Here is a 16,416-nt window from a genome sequence, read left to right as displayed (position 1 = left end):
TAGCCAGAGTAAGAGTCGGTCAACAGAGATGGAAAGAATCTGGTTTCCCAGTGACGTTATTAAGTGAATGAATGAATGAGTCCTAGAACTGCCCTGCCAACTCACTTTTTATTATGTGTGATAATACATTCATTTCTGTTCTACCCTTTGGAATTGGGTTTCTGACACCTATTATAGGATAAAGAATCCTGATATAGATTTCTATTTGTCCTAGGTACACATGGAAAACAGAGATACACATTTCACACAGACAGGGAAAGACTTATAAACATGTGCACAAATACACATGCATTTACACACATGTGGGCATGAATATGATGTTATGCATCTTCAGACTCTGGTTTGGGCAGATACTCTCTTGGATGCATATACACACAGTCACAGAAGGCAGGCACACACAAGTATATGCACCCGGTAGTGAATTCTGCTTGCACCACACAGACATCCACACTCAGTCACAGTAACACACATACACACACACACACACACACTCAAGGATTCACTTATTGCAGAAGGCTCCAACTCCTTACAGTTTATTTCTGCAGCTCTATAAATAAGGGGTGAGGGACTTTCCTGGTGTTCTAGTGGCTAAGACTCTGCACTCCCAATGCAGGGGGCCCAGGTTCGATCCCTGGTCAGGGAACTAGATCCTACATGCTGCAACTAAGAGTTCAAATGCCGTAACTGAGAGTGTGGATGCTATAACTAAAGCATGCTGCAATGAAGATGGAAGATCCCATGTGCTGAAACTAAGACCAGGGAAGCCAAATAAATACATATTTTTTAAAAAGGGGGTGAGAAGAAATATCTTCAGGCAGGACTGGGGTTAATGCATAAAGAAGGTCTGGGGTCTCAGATGGGCTGAGAGTAGGTCCTGGTTCTCAGATGCACACGTCTCTTCTGGTGACACAATTCACATCCCGAGTGAGAAGGTGGAAGAGGTTGAATGCGGCAGGCCTTGAGGCTGTCTTGAGACTCCTGTGGGAGAGATGAGAAGTTTCCCGCTGATGCCCAGTTTCCCATTGCCCAGGCATCAGCCTCCACCTTACCCAGGGCCCAGACATTCATCCTTTTCCAGGGTCACTCACCTTCTCTGGGGCCTCCTGGAGCTGTGGCAGCCAGTTCTGGAAGAGGCCCTGGGGCCTGCAGCCTGCTGTGGGCTGAGCCCAGACCCGAGCACAGAAAAGGGTGGTGTGTGAGACAGAACTTGGGACAGAAGGGTGAGGTCCCATCTTCCCAGAACCCACAGACCCAGCCCAGGTGCCCCGGGCACTCACACAGGCCTGGAGCTCACAGTGGTTGGAGTGTCGTGAGAAGGGGCTACCCCAGGGTGTGGTCCAGGGATGAGGTAATCACGGCTCCCAGGACCCTTCAGGGTCAGGACCAGCCTTGCCCCTAAGGTATGGGGCGCTCCCACACCTGAGAGGTGAGAGAAAACAGCTGAGGTGGAATGGTGAGGAAGGGTAGGCAAGAACGCTCAGTTAAGTGGAGACAGAGAATCCAGGGGAGGAGGGCAGGTGATATGAGACACACGATGGGGACAGGTGATGGGACAGCTTACGAAGGAGAGAGTAGAGGGGAACGCATGGAAGGAGGCTGTTGAAGGGAATACAGGTGAGGCAGAACGACAGGGGAAGAGACAGGTGAAAAACTGAAATAGGGACAAATGAAAAGTGACCCACAGGAGGGGTCACAGAGGTTTGAAGAGGCGGGGATGGAGAGGGACCGAGGTGGGAGTCAGTGATGAGGGGAAGAGGGAGTCAGTGTTGAGAGTCGATGGTGATGGGGGGCAGGGCAAGGGGCACAGGTTGGGGACAGAGCTGGGAGAGGAAAGGAGAAATGAGAAGGAAATCGGTAAGAGGGCAGGTGAGAGGGACAGGTGAGGGAGACAGGAAAGTGGACCTAGGAGGAACAGGGACAGGGTCAGGGGAGCATTTGAGGAGGGACAGGGGTGCAGGACAGATGAGGAAAGACCAGAGGAAGGGAGGAAGTACAGATGAGATAAAGGAGGTGAGAGGCCACCTGCAGAGCTAGAGGGTGGGGCGGGGCCAGGTGAGGGCAGGTGGGCCTGACTCTCCCAATTCACCTGCAGGTGCTTCAGATCCCGGGTCCTGGGGAACAGGTGGGAGGTGCAGTCCCAGTCCTTTTGCAAGAGCGAGTCTTCCTACAGAGCAAGGACAAGGTCAATCACAGCGGGAGGGTTGGAGGCTAACAGCAAGGATGAAGGTCTAGCAGGAGGGCTTGAGTTTAACCCATAGGCGAGAGGAAAGGGGTTGTGCCATGCCAAGTTGCTTCAGCCGTTTCCGACTCTCTATGACCCCATGGACTGTAGCCCACCAGGCTTCTCTGTCCATGGGATTCTACAGGCAAGAATACTAGAGCGGGTTGCCATGATCTTCTTCAGAGGATCTTCCTGACCCAGGGATCGAACCCGAGTCTCTTAAGTCTCCTGCACTGGCAGGTGGGTTCTTCACCACTAGTGCCACCAGGAAAGCCTGAGTCGAGAGATTCAGTCAGTTTGGTTTAGTTGTTCAGTCGTGTCTGACTCTTTGCGACCCCATGGACTGCAGCATGCCAGACTTCCCTGTCCATCACCAACTCCTGGAGCTTGCCTCAAACTCATGACCATTGACTTGGTGATGCCATCCAACCATCTCATCCTCTGTCATCCCCTTCTCCTCCTGCCTTCCATCTTTCCCAGCATCAAGGTCTTTTCCAGTGAGTCAGTTCTTCCCATCAGGTGGCCAAAGTATTGGAGTTTCGGCTTCAGCATCAGTCCTTCCAATAAATATTCAGGACTGATTTCCTTTAGTATGGACTAGTTGGTTCTCCTTGTGGTCCAAGGGACTCTTAAGAGTCTTCTCCAACACCACAGTTCAAAAGCATCAATTCTTCAGAGCTCAGCTTTCTTTATAGTCCAACTCTCACATCCATACATGACTACTGGAAAAACCATAGCTTTGACTAGATAGACCTTTGTTGGCAAAGTAATGTCTCTGCTTTTTAATATGCTGCCTAGGTTGCTCATAGTTTTTCTTCCAAGGAGTAAGCATCTTTTAATTTCATGGCTGCCATGATTTTGGAGCCCCCAAAATAAAGTCTGTCACTGTTTCTATTGCTTCCCCATCTATTTGCCATGAAGTGATGGGACTGGATGCCATGATCTTAGTTTTCTGAATGTTGAGTTTTAAGCCAACTTTCTCACTCTCCTCTTTCACGTTCATCAAGAGGCCCTTTAGTTCTCTTCACTTTCTGCCATAAGGGTGGTGTCATCTGCATATCTGAGGTTATTGATATTTCTCCCAGCAATCTTGATTCCAGGTTGTGCTTCATCCAGTCCAGCATTTCACGTGATGTACTCTGTATATAAGTTAAATAAGCAGGGTCACAATATATTATCTTGACCTATTCCTTTCCCAATTTGGAACCAGTCTGTTGTTCCATTTCCGGTTCTAACTGTTTCTTCTTGACCTACATACATATTTCTCAGGAGGCAGGTCAGGTGGTCTGGTATTCCCATCTCTTGAAGAATTTTCCACAGTTTGTTGTGATCCACACAGTTAAGGGCTTTGGCATACTCAATAAAGCAGAAGTAGATGTTTTTCTGGAACTCTCTTGCTTTTTCGATGATCCAGTGGATGTTTGGCAATTTGATCTCTGGTTCCTTTGCCTTTTCTAAATCCAGCTTGAACATCTGGAAGTTCATGGTTCATGTACTGTTGAAGCCTGGCATGGAGAATTTTGAGCATTACTTTACTAGCATGTGAGATGAGTGCAATTGTGTGGTAGTTTGAATATTCTTTGGCATTGCCTTTCTTTGGGATTGGAATGAACACTGACCTTTTCCAGTCCTGTGGCCACTGCTGAGTTTTCCAAATTTGCTGGCATATTGAGTGCAGCACTTTCACAGCATCATCTTTTAGGATTTGAAATAGCTCATCTGGAATTCCATCACCTCTGCTAGCTTTGTTTGTAGTGATGCTTCCTAAGGCCCACTTGACTTCACATTCCAGGATGTCTGGCTCTAGGTGAGTGATCACACCATCATGGTTATCTGGGTCATGAAGATCTTTTTTGTACAGTTCTTCTGTGTATTTTTGCCACCTCTTCTTAATATCTTCTGCTTCTGTTGGGTCCATACTATTTCTGTCCTTTATTGTGCCCATCTTTGTATGAAATGTTCTCTTGGTATTTCTAATTTTCTTCAAGAGATCTCTAGTCTTTCCTATTCTATTGTTTTCCTCTATTTCTTTGCATTGATCACTGAGGAAGACTTTCTTATTTCTCCTTGCTGTTCTTTGGAATAGCTAGAGACAGAGGATAAGATGGTTGGATGGCATCTCTGACTCAGTGGACATGAGTTTGAGTAAACTCCAGGAGTTGGTGATGGACAGGGAGGCCTGGTGTGCTACAGTCCATGGGGTCATAAAGAGTTGGACATGACTGAGTGACTGAACTGAACTGAAGAGATTAGAGATTAGTTGTAGACAAAAAGCTAGACGCAGCCTGTAGCAGGAGGAGAGAGGTTAAGCCATCAGTAGCAGGGCAGCAGCTTGGCTATTGCAGAAGGGGTAGAGGTTAGCCCACGATAATAGGGACTTAATGGTTGTGTGTGTGTGTGTGTGTGTGTGTGTGTGTGTGTTTGCTTGTGCCACAATCTGTGTTGGGTTGTGCCACATGCCTTGTGGGATCTTAGCTCCCCAACCAAGGATCAAATCTGGGCCCTTGGTAGTAAGAACACAAAGTCCTAACCACTGGTTGTGTTGGGTTAGTTGGCCAGTCATGTCTGACTCTTTGCGACCCCATGGACTGTAGCCCACCAGGCTCCTTTGTACATGGGATTTCCCAGGCAAGAATCCTGGAGTGGGTTGCTTTCCCTTCTCCAGGTGATCTTCCTGACCCAGGGACTGAAATTGCATCTCATGTCTCCACTAGCATCACCTGGGAAGCCACTGGATCACTAGGGAATTCCTTTTCTTTCTTGAAGGCCACCAGCTCACCTGGCAGCAGAGATTTGAACATGCCAGTGTTACAGCCTTTCCTGGTTGTGGTGGGGACAGCACGTGCTCTGGCCAAGCCCAGCCCCATGACCGCCAGAACCAGCGTCCATGCTGCAGCCATGGCCAAATTTCCACTGCTTCCCCAGCTGCATAGCTCAGCTTTTTAGCCTAGCTAAATGAGCCATCCTGGCTGAGGTTTGTGAAGCAAAAAGGCAAATGGCTTTGACTTGAAAGGCATGAGTGGGTAGGGCCAGCTGGCTGAGCCAGGTGAGTTGATGGGTGTGGGTGGGGCAAGGTGAGCTCAGTGCTATGCCCAGAAGGAAAGAGAATCTGAAATCCCAGGAGAGCTCCGGAGATGTTCCTACGAATCCCTGGGATGTTGGGGAGCCCCTGATGGAGGCTGAGGCAAGATAAGTGGGAAGCTGTCACAACAGGGCAGGGGCTGGGGTGGGGTGCGTGTGGGCGAGGCTGCTGGAGTGGCAGAGAGGAAGCTTCCTCCATTGGGTTAAGTGTTTTCCACAAACCCATTCATTTTATGCTCTGAACATTCCCATGGGTAGTTATTTGTATGATCACTCCCATTTTACCAGTGAGGAAACGAGGGCACAGGAGGGTAAGGTGACTTAACCTTAGGTCCCACAGGTGTTTAATGGCAGAGGGGTTTGAATGGAGTTCCATGCACTTACTCCCTACTCTGTGTACAGCCAAAGTATAAGACGGAAACCTCTGGGGCTCAATATACCTAACTTTCCTTTCTCTCCCTCTGGGTAGCATGAAAGGGTAGGGGCTCCTTGTTTGTGGGGTAAGAGCACTTGCTGGGGCCACCTGGAAAGCAGGCAGTGAGGAGGGCTCTCAGGACTGCCTGCTCCGCTGCCATCATCCCCTGCGGTAATCAACATTGTGCAGCGAGGAGGGAATTGCTCTGATGTACAGGAACTTCATATTTTTCATTCCCTTATTTTTTTTTTCTTGGCCTTTAGGTGCAGAAAGATATTAACCATACTCTTCAGATCATAATATAGAATTGCCATTGGTCCATGAAAGACCCTCTTAGGTTTTACCCCCAGCCTCATGCCCAATCCCTACCCTCCCCCCTCTTCACAGACACCCGTTTTAATGCCCTTGATATATAGCTGCAAGGATGTAGCTTTATACTTTGTGATTTTGTATGTGTATATATTTCCAATTTACATAAATGGAATTGGACTATAAATCTTCTGTTTCTTCCCTCTCTTTTATTTTTTATGTTTGTTAGCTTAACAGTATGTTTCTGAGATCTCTCCATATAGGGGTGTACTTCAAGCTCTCTGCTTCTAACTGCTGCATTGTGTTCCATGCTGTGCCCGCAGAAGTCTGTCGCTTATTTATCCCCCCAGTGATGGCTTAGGTTGCCTTCAGCTCTCCATCACCATGAGGCTCACACACATCCTCTCTATTGGAGGTTTTCTAGATGTACTGAGTACATTCTTGGCTGGATGAATCACAAACTGGAATCAAGATTGCCAGAAGAAATATCAACAACCTCAAATATGCAGATGATACTATTCTAATGGCAGAAAGCAAAAAAGAACTAAAGAGCCTCTTGATGAGGGGGAAAGAGGAGAGTGAAAAAGCTGGGTTGAGACTCAACATTCAAAAAACTAAGATCATGGCATACAGTCCCATCACTGGATGGGAAACAATGGAAAAAGTGGCAGATTTTATTTTCTTGGGCTCCAAAATCACTGTGAACAGTGACTGCAGCCATGAAATGAAAAGATGCTTGCTCCTTGGGAGGAAAGCTATGACAGATATAGACAGCATATTAAAATCAGAGACATCACTTTGCTGAGAAAGGACAGTCTAGTCAAAGCTATGGTTTTTCCAGTAGTCATGTATGGATGTGAGAGTTGGACTATAAAGAAAGCTGGGCACCGAAGAATTGATGCTTCTGAACTGTGGTGTTGGAGAAGACGCTTGAGAGTCCCTTGGACTGCAAGGAGATCAAACCAGTCAATCCTAAAGGAAATCAACCCTGAATATTCATTGGAAGGGCTGATGCTGAAGCTCCAATACTTGGCCACCTGATGCAAAGAGCTGACTCATTGGAAAAGACCCTGATGCTGGGAAAGATTGAGTGCAGGAGGAGAAGGGGGTGACAGAGGATGAGATGGTTGGATAGCATCACTGACTCAACAGACATGAGTTTGCACAAGCTCCAGGAGATGGTAAAGGACAGGGAATCCTAGTGTGCTGCAGTCCATGGGGTTGCAAAGAGTCGGACATGACTTAGAGAATGAACAGAAACAATGGTAGCCCTGACCTGGTGTCCCCACTGTATCCCTTCAGCTCATTTTCTCCCTCACTTGTACATCCAGTGGGTTGCCACACACATTGGCAACCTCCCACCTCATGTGCCCTGTATCTTTCTGCTTCTCCATCTGAGGTCTTTCTCCTGTCTGCATGCAGGACAGGAAGTGCTAAGATTAATTCCCCAGGGTCAGTCTTCAACCAATGAGGATCAGGAGCCTCAGATGAAGTATTTCTGTTTCCTTTTCTTTGGTGAGTCAGTTCTGAGGTGTGCTCTACATGATTCCTAAGCTCCTTAGAGGGTCCCTGGTAGGAATGACCTCTAGTTGTTCATGGTGGTCACCCTTTGGGGTTGGGACTAGTGTGAGGAAGCAAGATAGCCAGGATGCAAAATTTAAGGGGTCACCCAAAGTGCCTCACTCTGCACCATTTATTGCCTTTTTTTCTTCTTTCTTTTCTTAAAAATTAAAAAAATATTTTTGCCGCACCACACAGCTTATGGGACCTTCACCCCTTGACCATGGATTGAACCCAGCAGTAATAGCAAATATCAACTACTAGGCCACTAGGGAACTCATAGCTTTTTCCTCTTGAATCCCAATTTTCCCATTCCCTTGAATTTCCTGGGGATACCTCCCAGATAGATTACCTGTACCCTTGGTTCAGGACATGCCCTTGGGAGACCCCAAACTAAATCCTGATCCCTATTCAGGAGCAGAATTTCTGAGTCACTATAGGGCACATCTGTGCTTATATTGTCTATTTAGCACCATTCAATAGAGTTTTCTGCAATGATGGAAGTGTTCTGTATTTGCATTGTCCAATATGGTAGTTACTAGCCACATGTGGCTGTTGAGTGCTTACAATTTGGCTAGTGCAACGGAGGAACTGAAATTTCAGTTTCTTTCATTTTTCTTTAATTTAAATCTAATTCCTACACGTGCCTGGTGGCTACCATAATGGGCAGTGCAGTTCTAAATACTCATCTTGTTCTCCCAAACAGTTGCACCTGCTTCATTCTTTTCAGAGATGCTTGAGAGACCCTGTATCCCTGTAAGAGGGTGGACTTTTCAGCACCTGGCTCTGACTTAGATGATGAGGTCCTAGTCTTTGACTACGAGCTTGATGCAAAATAGATGAGACTTTTGAGGCTGAGGAAAGAGATGAGTGAATTTTGCATGTGGAAGGAATGTAAATATTTGATGGCCAGAAAGCAGATTGTAGTAGTTTTGAAACATGTCTTCAAGATTTTTGACCCTTTCCCCACTGGGAAGTGGGTCTGTCTTGTTTCCTTCAATCTGAGTTGACCTTTGTTGGGTTGTACCTTGCAGACCTGCAAGCCCTATACTTGGCTTCCCAGGTAAAGAGTCTGCCTGACAATGCAGGAGACACAGGTTTGATCCCTGGGCCAGGAAGATCCCCTGGAAAAGGAAATGGCAACCCACTCTAGTATTCTTGCCTGGAAAATTCCATGGACAGAGGATCCTGGTGGGCTATAGTCCATGGGGTTGCAGAGAGTTGGACATGACTTAGCAACTAAACAACAACTACGACAACAAAAGGATAAATATTGTGTGTTTCTCCTTATAGAAAATATCTGGGATAGGCAGTTTATAGAAACAGAAAATAGTTTAGCAGATACCCAGGACTGGGAGCATGGGAGAAGGGGTTATTGCTTAATATGTACGGAGTTTCTGTTTGGATGTTGAAAAAGTTTTGGAAACAGATAGTGGTGATGGTTTACAATACAGTGAATTTACTTAATGCTACTGAATTATCCAGTTAAAAATGGTTTATATGTTAGGAGTTCCCTGGCAGTCCCGTGGTTAGGACCTCACATGTCCACTGCACGGGGCTTAGGCTTGATCTCTGGTCAGGGAACTAAGATCTACAGGCCACAGGTATGGACAAAAAAAGGTTTAAACTGGAAAATTTTACTATGTGTATATGCTGCTGCTGCTGCTGCTAAGTTGCTTCAGTCGTGTCCGACTCTGTGCGACCCCATAGACGGAAGCCCACCAGGCTCCCCTGTCCCTGGGATTCTCCAGGCAAGAACACTGGAGTGGGTTGCCAATGCTTTCTCCAATGCATGAAAGTGAAAAGTGAAAGTGAAGTCGCTCAGTTGTGTCCGACTCTTAGCGACCCCATGGACTACAGCCCACCAGGCTCCTCCATCCATGGGATTTTCCAGGCAAGAGTACTGGAGTGGGGTGCCATTGCCTTCTCTGACTATGTGTATATATATTACCACAATTAACGAGGTTTAAAAAGGTAACCTTACTGGAAGAATGGAATTCCAATGTTTTACATTTTTTTTAAAAAACATATACAATGACCAAGTGGAGATTTATTCCATGAATGCAGGTTCAGTTCAGTTCAGTCATTCAGTCATGTCCGACTCTTTGGGACCCCATGGACTGCAGCATGCCAGGCTTCCCTGTCCATCACCAACTGCCAGAGCTTACTCAAACTCATGTCCATCGAGTTAATGATGCCATCCAACTATCTCATCCTCTGTAGTCCCCTTCTCCTCCTGCCTTTAATCTTTCCCAGCATCAGGATCTTTTCCAATGAGTCAGTTCCTGAAGAACTGAATGCAGATTCAATATTTGAAAATCTATCAATGGAATACACCATATTAACAGACTAAAGAAAAAAAAATTATGTGATCATAAAAGCTTTTGCACAGCAAAGGAAAGCACTGACAAACCAAAAAGATGACCTACTGAAGGGGAAAAAAATGTTTGCAAATGATGTGACCCATGAGGGATTAATACCCAACATATATAAATAGCTCATACAACTCAACATCACAAAAAACAAACAATCCAGTTTTAAAATGGGCAGGAGAACCGAATGGACACTGTCCAAAGAGGAACTGCAGATGACCAACAGGCACATGATAAGATACACAACACTGCTAACCATTAGAGAAATGCAAATCAAAATCATAATAAGATATGGCCTCAAACCTGTCAGAATAACTATCATCAAAAAGACACAAATAAATGCTGGAGAGGATGTAGAGAAAAGGGACTTCTCCTACACTGTTGTGGAAGTATAAATTGGTGCAGCCACTGTGTAAAACAGTAAAGAGATTTCTAAAAAAATTAAAAATAAAATTATCATTCATATAACCTGGCAATTCCACTCTTGGGTATATATCCAAAAAAAGCCCAAAACACTAATTCAAAACGATCAGTCAGTTCAGTCGCTCAGTCATGTCTGACTCTGTGATCCCATGGACTGCAGCACACCAGGCTTCCCTGTCCATCACCAACTCCCGGAGCTTACTCAAATTCATGTCCATCAAGTCGGTGATGCCATCCAACCATCTCATCCTGTCATCCCCTTCTCCTCCTGCTTTCAATCTTTCCTAGCATCAGGGTCTTTTCCAATGAGTCAGTTCTTCCCATCAGGAGGCCAAAGTATTGGAGTTTCAGCTTTAACATCAGTCCTTCCAATGAATATTCAGGACTGATTTCCTTTAAGATTGACTGGTTGGATCTCCTTGCAGTCCAAGGGACTCTCAAGAGTCTTCTCCAACACCACAGTTCAGAAGCATCAATTCTTCGGCGCCCAGCTTTCTTTATAGTCCAACTCTCACATCCATACATGACTACTGGAAAAACCATAGCTTTGACTAGATAGACCTTTGTTGGCAAAGTAATATCTCTGCTTTTTAATATGCTGTGAGAAGGCAATGGCACCCTACTCCAGTACTCTTGCCTGGAAAATCCCATGGGTGGAGGAGCCTGGTAGGCTGCAGTCCATGGGGTCGCTAAGAGTCGGACATGACTGAGAGACTTCACTTTCACTTTTCACTTTCATGCATTGGAGAAGGAGATGGCAACCCACTCCAGTGTTCTTGCCTTGAGAATCCCAGGGGCAGGGGAGTCTGGTGGGCTGCCATCTATGGGGTTGCACAGAGTCAGACACGACTGAAGCGACTTTGCAGCAGCAGCAGCTAGGTTAGTCATAGCCTTTCTTCCAAGGAGCAAGCGTCTTTTAATTTCATGGCTGCATGAAACAGTTGAAAACATTTGAAACCCTGCTTGGGCAAACCATCTAAAGGTTGGAATCTGTGATATCTGCTCGTGTTTACTGATCCTGGACTTCATTACTGACTCCCTCAGCTTTATCTTAAGTTGGAGATTCTGTCAGCAACCAAGGACTTCTGTTTAGTCAATGGTGGGTTTTACTTCCAATTCTAGGGTTTTGTCTATGTAATCTGCCGTGTTCCATATGTTGCTCCATTAAAAGTTCTGCCTATTTTACTTCAGTGATCATAACATTGGTTTAAATGTTAATAGAACAGTATACCTAAAAAAAAAAATTTGAAAACCAAAATTAAAAATACAACACCCCTTATAATTGCTTAAAAAACTCCACTTAGCTATAAATCAATAAAATATGAATAGAATCTGTGTGTTAAAAGTTACAAAATTCTCATGCATTTGACGATGTGCATGAAGCTTGCTGCACCATAGGCAGACAGATTGAGAAATGAGTTGTTGGGTCAAGGAATAGTGACTTTAATCGGAAAGCCAGCAGACCATAAAGATGGTGGAGTACTGCCCCAAAGAAGTATCTTACCTGAGTTAGAATTCAAGCTCCTTTTATACTAAAAAGAGGAGCTGAGTACGGTTGGTTGTTATAAACTTCTTGGTATGGCAATCCTTTGTTCTTGCAGTTGTTAACTGTAGGTTTAATTACAACAATCCTGTAAACCTCCAACAAGACAAATATTTTTCTCTTTTTGCAAAGTTTAATCTCTATATGAAAGGGAAAGGATTATATCTTTAAAGGTCAGAGGCTTGACAATGGCCTGTCATCTCCATTTCAGGCTAGAGGCAACATTCTTTTACAAAGGTGCAGATCCAGAATCAGGAAGCGGTGGCAACATAGCACAAAGGGTTAGCATTAAAGGAATAAATTCAATTGGAATCAAGCTTGTTCTCTTTTTTACAGACAGATATCAAAGGAGAAATAAATAAAGGTAGAGACATATGGTGTTAATGAACTGGAATACTCAATGTAGTAGAGATGTCAGTTCTCCCCAGAGTGATCTATAATTCAATGTAACTCCTCTCAAAATGCCAACAAGATTTTTTTTTTGTATATACACACATACTTATCTTAAAATTTATATGGATTATTATGTTTAAATTTACATGGAAAAGAAAAAGAACTAGAACAGCTAAAACAATATTAAAAAAGAAAAAGTATTAGAGACATCACCCTACCTAATCTCAAGACTTACTGGATAGTGACAGTAATCAAGACAGCGTGGTCCTGGGGGAAGCACAGACACATTGATCAATGCAACAGAATAGAGAACCCCAAAATGGGGCCACAGAAGTATGCCCAAATGAAATTTTGACAAAAACTGAAAAACAATCCAATAGAGGAAGGATAGTCTTTTTAACAAATGGTGCTGGAACAACTGGACATTAGTAGGCAAATATATGAACCTGGACCTAAACTTCACACCCCATACAAAGGATAACTCAAAACAGGTCATATTGCAAAGCAGAAATAGAGACAAATCATAGAGAATGGATGTGTGGACACCAAGGAGGGGAAGCAGGGTGGAATGCAATGAAAGAATGGGATTGACATATATGCATGACTGTGTATAAAACAGATAACTAATGAGAACCTGCTGTATAGCACTGGGAAGCCTCATTTAATGCTCTGTGACCTAAATGGGAAGATAATCCAAAAATGAGGGTATATATATATATATATATATATATATGTACTCATGTATGTATGTATGCTGCTGCTGCTGCTAAGTCACTTCAGTCGTGTCTGACTCTGTGTGACCCCATAGATGGCAGCCCACCAGGCTCCCCCGTCCCTGGGATTCTCCAGGCAAGAACACTGGAGTGGGTTGCCATTTCCTTCTCCAGTATGTATGTATACATATATCTATATACACATATGGCTGTATACACATATACACATATACAGGGCTGCCCTGGTGTCTCAGCGGTAAAGAATCCGCTTGCCAAGGCAGGAAATGAGGATTTGATCCCTGCATTGGGAAGATGTCCTGGAGGAGGAAATGGCAACCCAGTACAGTATTCTTGCCTGGAGAATCCCATGGACAGAGGAGCCTGGCAGGCTATGGTCCATAGGGTCACGCAGAGTCAGACACAGCCGAGCACAGCACACATATACTTTGCTGTACAGCAGAACTGACATACCATTGTAAAGCAACCATACTCCAATAAAAATTAATTTTAAAAAATAGGTCAGGCCTTCCCAGGTGGCTCAGTGGTAAAGAATTTGCCTGCCAGTGCAGGAGGTGTTCAATCCCTGATCAGGGAAGATCCCGCATGCCATGAAGCAACTAAGCCCAAACATCACAACTATTGAGCCCGTGCTCTAGAGCCTCGAGCTGCAACTACCGAGCCCACGTGCCGCAACTACTGGAGCCCGTGTGCCCTAGAGCCTGTGCTCGGGAAGCAGAGAAACCACTGCAGTGAGAAGCCTGTGCACCACAACTAGGGAGAAACCTGTGCCGCAGTGAAGACTGAGCACAGCCAAAAGTAAATAAATAAAATTAAAAAATCAAAAGGCATCTCATTAAAAAACAAGCACAGGTCATAGATCTTCATGTGAAATGTAAAACTGTAAACTTAGAAGAGAACACAGAAGACCATCTTCATGATCTGGGGTTAGACTGGACACCAAAAGCACAATCCTTGAAAAACCAAAAAGGATCAAAATTAAAAACTTTTACTCTGAGAAAGGCTCTGTTAAAATGATGAGAAAATAAGCGACTGAAAGAAAATATTTGCAAACCACATATCTGACAAGGACTAGGGTCCAGAATACATTGTAAAACCCTTAAAACTTATCAATTAGACAAAAATCCAATTATAAAATGGGCAGAAAACATTGACATTTCACTGAATGGTGTATTCAGTTGACAAACGAACATAGAAAAGATGTCAGCATCACTTGCTGTTGTGCATGCTCAGTCCCTTCAGTTGTGTCTGACTCTTTGCAACCCTAGGGACTGTAGCTCGCCAGGCTCCTCTGTCCATGGGATTCCCCAGGCAAGAATACTGGAGTGGGTTGCCATGCCCTCCTCCAGGAGATCTTCTGACATAGGGATCAAATCCTCATCTCCTGCATTGCAAGCAGATTTTTTACCCACTGAGCCACCTGGGAAGCCCTGTCATTAGGAAGATGCAAATTAAAATTGTACAAATTAAAGTCATGATAAAGTGATGATCCATCATGCAGTACACACCTAACTAGCCTGGCTAATCATAATAATAACAATAAGAGAACCAAATGCTGGTGAGAATTAGAAGAAACTATAACTCATATATTGCTGATGGGAATGTAAAATGGTACGGCCACTCTCGAAAACAGTTGGAGATTTCTTAAAAAGTAAGCATACACTTACATTGCATTACTCAGCAGTCACGATCCTGGGCATTTATCCTAGAGAAATGAAAATGCATGTTCACATAAAAATCTGATATGAATGTTCATGGCAGCTTCAATAGCTCATTAAACAGTTGTTGTTTAGTTGCTAAGTCGTGTCTGACTCTTTTGTAACCCCATGGACTGTAGTCCACCAGGATACTCTGTCCATGGGATTTTCCAGGCAAGAATACTGGAGAAAGTTGCCATTTCCTTCTCCAAGGGATCTTTTTGAATCCTCCTCTCTTGCATAGGCAAGAAGTTTCTTTACCATTTAGCCACCAGGGAAGCTCATTACGCTCTTTTAATACTCGCTAAACTAGTTAATAGTATTAGTTTGTAGTAGCCCCAAACTAGAAACAATCCCTATGTCCTTCAACTGGTGAATGGTTAAGAGTCCATTGTCAGCGCATCCGCTCAATGGAACAGTACTCAGCAATAAAAAGAAAAGAACTAGTGATACACAAACTGAATGGATTTTAAGGGCACTATGCCGAATGAAAAAAGCCAATTTCCAAAGGTTACATGCTATAGGATTCAATTTATATAACATTCTTGAAATGACAAATTATAGAGATAGAGAACACATTAGTAGTTGTCAAGGGTAACAGAAGAGCAGGGACGGTGTGACTGTATAATGATCTTTTTTTTGGCCACGTCTCGGGGCTTGTGGGATCTTAGTTTCCTCACCAGGGATCCAACCTGGGCCCTTGGGAGTAAGAGTGCAATGTCCTAACCACTGGATTGCCAGGAAATTCAGAATAAATCTGTATCTTGATTGTTGTACTTACGCATCTTATACATGTGATATAAATGTCACCAAATTATATACAAGTTAAAAAAAAAATGTGCATTGGAAAACTGGGGAAGTGCCAGTAAGGTCTGTGGTCTAGTTAATTGCATTGTGACAATGTCAGTTTCCTAGTTTTGGAAAAGTGCTACAATTATGTAATAGTGGATCCAAGGAGCTTCTCTATAGTATTTTTGCAACTTCTTGTAAGTCCACAGTATCGTAAAATTTTAGAAATTTTAATTTTTTTACGCAATAAATGTACTAAAAGGAGAACAAGAGATTGCATGAGTATTTTTCCGTTCAGCTTCCCCTTTCTTCCTTACCTCCCTTTCCGCCCCTCCCTGCCCCACTCCAACCGCCTTAGATAACCATTAACTCACAGCTTTTTCTATACACTTATATGAAATGCAGACTCACGCACATATTCTCCTTTGGTTTTACAAAAGAGGCATCGGTCACATATTTCTCTGCAGTTTGCTTTTCTCCTTTCACGGTGCTCCTGAAACTGGCCCACTTTGTCCTGGGTGGTCAGGGTTGGGAAGCAGGAAGGGGAAGGCACGGCTTCCCAGGTCGGGGTGGGAAGAGCTGAGTCAGCGCACCTTTCTTGTGGTCTCAGCTCACCTCACACTGCCCACCCCTCCCTCGGTGCCCGCGGAGCCACCTTGAAATCTCTGGTGAGTCTCTCAGGATCCCCACTGCAGGCTGGGCAGGGCAGGCGGGGTGGGGCGGGGCGGGGGTGGGGGGACCCAAGAGGCAAATAAAGGGGAGCGTTTCCAAGGGCAGAGACTGGGAGATGGCAGGAAGGGGCACTTCGGGTCAGCTTGGGTAAGGGAGGTAGACTGGCTCCACCTACTTTCCCTGAAGAACCTCGGATCCCACACCGCCCCA

The 16,416-nt window shown here is 44.7% G+C and overlaps 1 protein-coding gene and 1 non-coding gene across 2 annotated transcripts; one reads left to right on the top strand and one right to left on the bottom strand.

Annotated features, from left to right (window-relative positions):
- Positions 1-158: 158 nt before the first annotated feature.
- On the bottom strand, positions 159-5,136 carry LOC129632417 (interferon lambda-1-like). Its single transcript, XM_055554040.1, has 5 exons — positions 5,001-5,136; positions 2,087-2,164; positions 1,278-1,419; positions 1,089-1,160; positions 159-978 (listed from the first exon to the last, which is right to left on the bottom strand). The coding sequence occupies exons 1-5, from the start codon at positions 5,119-5,121 to the stop codon at positions 882-884; spliced, it is 510 nt and encodes a 169-aa protein (XP_055410015.1). The 5' UTR covers positions 5,122-5,136; the 3' UTR covers positions 159-881.
- On the top strand, positions 571-643 carry TRNAG-CCC (transfer RNA glycine (anticodon CCC)). Its single transcript has one exon. It is a non-coding gene; the product is annotated as a tRNA-Gly (tRNA).
- Positions 5,137-16,416: the final 11,280 nt, after the last annotated feature.

Source organism: Bubalus kerabau, chromosome 17 (genome assembly GCF_029407905.1).
Source record: "Bubalus kerabau isolate K-KA32 ecotype Philippines breed swamp buffalo chromosome 17, PCC_UOA_SB_1v2, whole genome shotgun sequence".
NCBI lineage: Eukaryota > Metazoa > Chordata > Mammalia > Artiodactyla > Bovidae > Bubalus > Bubalus kerabau.
Note: the sequence above shows the minus strand (reverse complement) of the source record. Positions and strands in the feature narration are given on the sequence as shown.